The sequence below is a fragment of the Salvia splendens genome, chromosome 13, assembly GCF_004379255.2.
Source record: "Salvia splendens isolate huo1 chromosome 13, SspV2, whole genome shotgun sequence".
NCBI classification, from domain to species: domain Eukaryota; kingdom Viridiplantae; phylum Streptophyta; class Magnoliopsida; order Lamiales; family Lamiaceae; genus Salvia; species Salvia splendens.
Window position 1 is genome coordinate 6,007,657 of NC_056044.1, and position 5,552 is coordinate 6,013,208.

At 33.6% G+C, this 5,552-nt stretch overlaps 1 protein-coding gene across 1 annotated transcript; it reads left to right on the plus strand.

Annotated features, from left to right (window-relative positions):
• The first annotated feature begins 1,026 nt into the window (after positions 1-1,026).
• On the plus strand, positions 1,027-3,254 carry LOC121760390 (cis-prenyltransferase 7, chloroplastic-like). Its single transcript, XM_042156070.1, has 3 exons — positions 1,027-1,437; positions 1,698-1,768; positions 2,807-3,254. Exons 1-3 carry the CDS (start codon positions 1,027-1,029, stop codon positions 3,252-3,254), a joined length of 930 nt encoding a protein of 309 aa, XP_042012004.1.
• Positions 3,255-5,552: the final 2,298 nt, after the last annotated feature.

Sequence of the window (5,552 nt, forward strand, 5' to 3'; positions counted from 1 at the left end):
CGTGATAAAATTTAAGAGACATGTGGAGTAATATTTTACTTTTAAATAGTCGGTAATTTGTATGGACTTCAGAAATTACACAAAAACACTTTAAGAATAAGATATAGATCAACATTTTAACGTGCTTCAAGTTTCCAATATTAGGCACGTCACAGAAGAATAGCTCTTAATTTCAAGGCTACTAGGAATTGGACCATCGCCTCTCCTCTATATATAAGCTGTTGAGATTGCCTTTTTAGCATTTTCTGTAAGGTCAAAAGACAAAAAAGGATCTTGTGGCGGTCGGTTGTCATGGCTAATATTATGAGACTATCCATCTAGGATTAAATTGTGTGATTATTTTAGTTGGAGGGGGGAGACTATGACTAATTATCATAAGACTATCCATCTAGGATTAAGTTGAAGGGTTCAATCTTATGAACCAAACATGATACATATTTAATCATGAGATTTAATCTTGCCAACCGAATACCCGATAAACCTTAATTAAATAAAATGGTACTAATAAAATTTACAACATTAATATTGTAAATTCTTAGAGTAGAGAAATGTGGAAATTCATTTTTTTCAAAAAAATGATATAAAATCAAAAGAACATTAGTTTCAATTAATCCCATTCTTTTTTCATGATATAAAACATAATATAGAAATTTGTTGTATTAAAATTGAAATAAAATAAAATGTCCAATCTAAAAAAACCCAAAATGATTATTAATAGTTTATTAGAGCCCTTTTAACTGCAATACCAATAGTATGATACATGCGCCGCCTCTAACAGTGAATTAATTACCCAATGTCCCAAATAAGTAACGATTAATGATCTAGCTATCCTTTAATTCAAAGCCAATAAACATATTTCCAATCTCAAATGAAGCTTATGGTTTAGTAGGGTTTGATCTAGTTTAATTAGTTGTCTCGATAAATAGACCATCGTTAAAGTAAAACCCAGATTTAAAAAATTGTGAGATGTATGAACCAAATATTTAGTGAATCCCGAGTGATCTGATCCCTAAAAAAAAGTAAACAATGATATCATTACAGTTCGCTACAGTTGTTCATGCATTAACATTTTCATCTCCTCCAAATCATTCCTCGTATGTAATCAAGGGTAGTAGCACTGCAGGAAAACGAACCGTAGAGGGGCCAAATGCAGGGTGCTTCTCATCTCCACCACGTGCAATGCCTAGGGCGTGTTTGGCGGGTGCCACGGTTTCAGCGGATGCGGGGAAAGATGCAGTTGAAGAAGCGATGATGCCCAAACATGTCGCTATAATCATGGACGGAAATGGAAAGTGGGCCAGAGATAGAAAGTTGGCTGTTGGAGACGGCTTCAGAGCCGGTTGGCAGAATCTCACAGCCCTCATTTCCAACTGTTGTGACCTCAAAATCAATACTCTAACAATCTTCGCCTTTTCCAACGACTCTAAACGATCCCAAGTCAGTATTCTTCGTTTTCACTTTTCTTTTTCGTCTTTATACTACTTCATCTGTCCCATAAAATTAGATACTTTCGAGACAATTCAAATAGATTATTATGTGGAACGATTCAATGGCAAAAAAAAAACAATTTTTTGAGGATGTATAGAATAATTGAGATATGAGTCATATGACTTTAGAGATATGTTATTAATTTAATACAAGCATATAATACTATATGTTCCATAATAGTACTACTACTTATTTTCATCCTGGTACAGATGGAAGTGGACATAATGATGAGAGCTACAGAAAATTACATACGAACGGATGCCAAGGAGCTTATAACAAGGTAATAATATATGTACAAACCATATCTTTTACAGATCCAAAAAATTTTTGTTGAGGATCCAAATTTTAGTACTACTATTAAAAGTTCAAGAAGTGATAAGTACATTAGATAGATATTCCATGGCATAAACTCATGATTTCCCGATCGAAGAAGTGCTTAACACCTTAAAATATAAAATTTTTAACAATTTTAGTAATAAAAGTATATTATGTGAATTACATGATATCATCGAAACAAATGGGTGTGATCAATTGCTAACTCATCCTTTAATTGCTAAGTTCATAGGATTTCCAGAGATCTAATAGTCTACAAATTCCCATTTATAATTTCCTTGTATTATTATTTAAATTTAAATAGATTAGAAGAACGATCAAATTTAAGATTTTGGATAAAATGTCAATATAGTATATAAAAAATATCAACGTGATTCCTTGAATATGTCAACACAATTTTGCATTGACATTGTATACATATTATATTGACATATTTTGATACCTACATTTACATTTATCTGATATGCAAAAAAAAAATTCAAATTTTGACATCGGAACACATGCAAGTGAGATCTCGTTGGAATCCTTATTAAAATTATCTTTAATTTGATGTATTTTGTGTAAAAAAATAATTTAAATTGAGATAGTTATAATCATTTGAAGTTTTGGGATATTTTTAAAAAGTTGGTTGTAACTAACTTTTTACTAATTGACATTAATACCCTTAATTGACATTTTTTTGTATATCGTATTGATATTCGTGGATGAATAATCTTGTACTATGTCTATCATTTAGTTGTACTTAGTAATTTAAGAGGGTGTTATCAATATAACACACCCGTCAAAACAAAAATAAAAACAAAATAACTTATGAGACCACAGCAATATCACATTTTACTTTTATTTTTGTTAAATGGACTTCATAATAACTCATTTCACCCATTCTTATTAGTATTAAAAAATAATATATACATGCCACTCATATTTCATAAAATAGTTTTTCAATACTAATGCTAATCAAACTAATTAACTTTCTTCTGGAAAGACATGATATACTATTTTCCATGATTGGGGACAAATCAAGACTGCCGGTGTCTCTACAGTCGTCGATTTCTTGGGCTGAAGAGACTAGCAAAGGTAACAAAGGAATGAATTTGGTTATGGCCGCTAACTACAGCGGCCGCGACGACGTCGTACAAGCCACCAAAAGGGTCACCACCAAAGTAGAACGAGGGATTCTACGAGCCACGGAGATCGACGAAGCCATGTTCGAACAAGAGCTGATGACCAACGCCGTCGAATTCCCAAACCCTGACTTATTGATTAGGACAAGTGGTGAGCTGACAATCAGCGGCTTCCTTCTATGGCAGTTGGCCTATACAGAATTCTACTTTGCAGATAAATTGTTTCCTGATTTTGGTGAAGATGATCTTCGCCGAGCACTTGCTTCTTATGGTTGCAGGCAGAGACGCTACGGCCAGCGGAAGGATTAATGCCTAGTTTTTCCCTTTAAAAGTATTTGGTTTTCTATGACTCTATTTTCACTATGATAGAAAATTTACGCTAAAAGTCTCATTTCTAACCGGTGCGTATTTTAAAGTCTCATTTTCACTTTATCTCATAGTATTTGTTAAATGACCTATTCAATCATGTTCAATGACTTTAATTAAAAATATCCTTGACTTGGCGAACGATCAAATAATATAGAGAATTTCAGTATTCTAAATCTAGTCAAGGAATGAATTTTGTTCAGTATTCTTTCTATTTGTCTAAAGATGCACCCAACATAAGTTTGTGTCCTACTTCTTTGGGGTGCAAAACGTTACACAATGTCAGAGTACATCAATCAACAAACAAAATGTGTAATGACTCCAAATCAAAAGAATGTTACATACTACATGCACTAATAAATTGCAGACACTTACAAAAAGAGTTTAATAGTATGGATACCAATACTCTCTTGTTTATCAATGTGTTTGTCATAGATATCTAATATTCCTTCCGTCCCAAGGTAGTTGAGTCGTATTTTTTTTTGGGTTGTCCCAATGTAATTGAGTCATTTCCTTTTTTTTGACAAAAACTTTATCTTCTCTCATACTTTACTCTCTCTTACTTTATTCTCTATCTTACTTTACTCTCTCCTATTTAACCTTTAACACTTCAACTACCTTGGGACGGAAGAAGTATCTCGTAATTGTGAGAACAATTACATTCTCTAAGAATGTAATTATACCAGATTCTAACCTATAACATATCATCATTTCTCATTTTTTATAATCATTGGTTACAACAATTTTATAATTGCACATATCATAACTTTCTCAAGTTGTTAACTATAGTCGTAATTCAACGGAACAAACATATATATATAATAAAGGAAACATTCAAAACAACTAGTGACAGAACCAGGAAATTAAATAAGTCGGGGCAGAAATTTTTAAAATAATAATAATATTAAAATATTTAACTTTACATGTAATGTTTGTACAACTTTTAGACACACTAGATGACATTCCTCCGTCCGCGAATAGGAGTCTCATTTCTTCCGGCACGAGTTTTAAGAAATGTTAAGAAAAGTGGGTGGAAGAAAGTTAGTGGAATATGAGTCTCATTTTTATATATTAGTAGTTTTAAATGAAATGTGTGTGGATTGAGTTAGTGGAATGTATGCCTCTTTTCCATTTATAATAATAATAAACCGGGAATCCTATTCGCGGACGAACCAAAATGGAAAAACGAGACCCCTATTCGCGGATGAGTAACTGTTTTCGACAAATCGCTATGTCTTGAAATCACCTAAGAATAGTCTCATTCTAATTTTTTTTTAAATTATTCCTCAATGTATACAACTTATATATTATTAGTTCATTCATCTCCCATTCTATTTTAGAAATATATCTTAAATAAGTTTCACATACTAATAAATTTATTAACAACTATTTGCATAACACTTGCAAATAATTTTATACTCCCTCCGTCCCGGACTACTCGCACATTTCCTTTTCGGCACGGAGATTAAGGAATGAGTGTATAGCAAAGTCAACAATTGCGGCTATAGGTGATAATTTTTACTAAAAATGAAAAGAGTGCAAATAACTTGGGACGCCCAGAAAGGAAATAAGTGCAAGTAGTCCGGGACGGAGGGAGTACTACTAATTCTAATTCTACAAAAACACCAAGTGATCTATTTTACAAAGATATCATAAATAAGTTTCACTTACTAATAAATTTATTAACTACTACTTGCATAACACTTGCAAATAATTTTGTACTACTAATACTAATTCTACCAAACCACCAAGTGATCTATTTAACTACTACTAATTCTATGGAAGTTCACTTTTCGCATAACTTTACGTACTTGTGTTGTATCGTTTTGTACGCGTGCATGAATTCAAAGAAGTGGTGTTTTGATAACAATGATTACTCACAACGATGCTAACTTGTGTTTTAGATCAATATGCCACCAAGACGTAGACGTGGTCCAAGAGTGAAAAACAATGTTAGGGAGCAGACGGAGGGAAGTGTCGGGAATCCACCCCCACCTCCACCACCACCTCTACCCCAACCAAACGAAAGGGAATACATCAAGGCCTTTCGAAAAGAGAACCCGCCCAAGTTTGATGGGTTGGGAGAGCCCCCGAAGGCGGAGGCATGGGTACGCGACCTTGAGCGTATCTTTGACTTCATGGGATGCACTGATAGGGAACGTCTGGCCTGCGTGACTTATCAACTGACAGGGCCCGCTGACTTTTGGTGGGAAACTAAGAGGAAAACTATGGACCCCACTC

What these genes read in the sequence shown, in the direction of transcription:
- LOC121760390 (XM_042156070.1), top strand. Translation starts at nt 1,027, where the DNA reads ATGATATCATTACAGTTCGCTACAGTTGTTCATGCATTAACATTTTCA. An exon ending in ACGACTCTAAACGATCCCAA is followed by an intron (nt 1,438 to 1,697) that starts GTCAGTATTCTT and finishes ATCCTGGTACAG; the next exon opens with ATGGAAGTGGACATAATGAT. An exon ending in GCCAAGGAGCTTATAACAAG is followed by an intron (nt 1,769 to 2,806) that starts GTAATAATATAT and finishes TCTTCTGGAAAG; the next exon opens with ACATGATATACTATTTTCCA.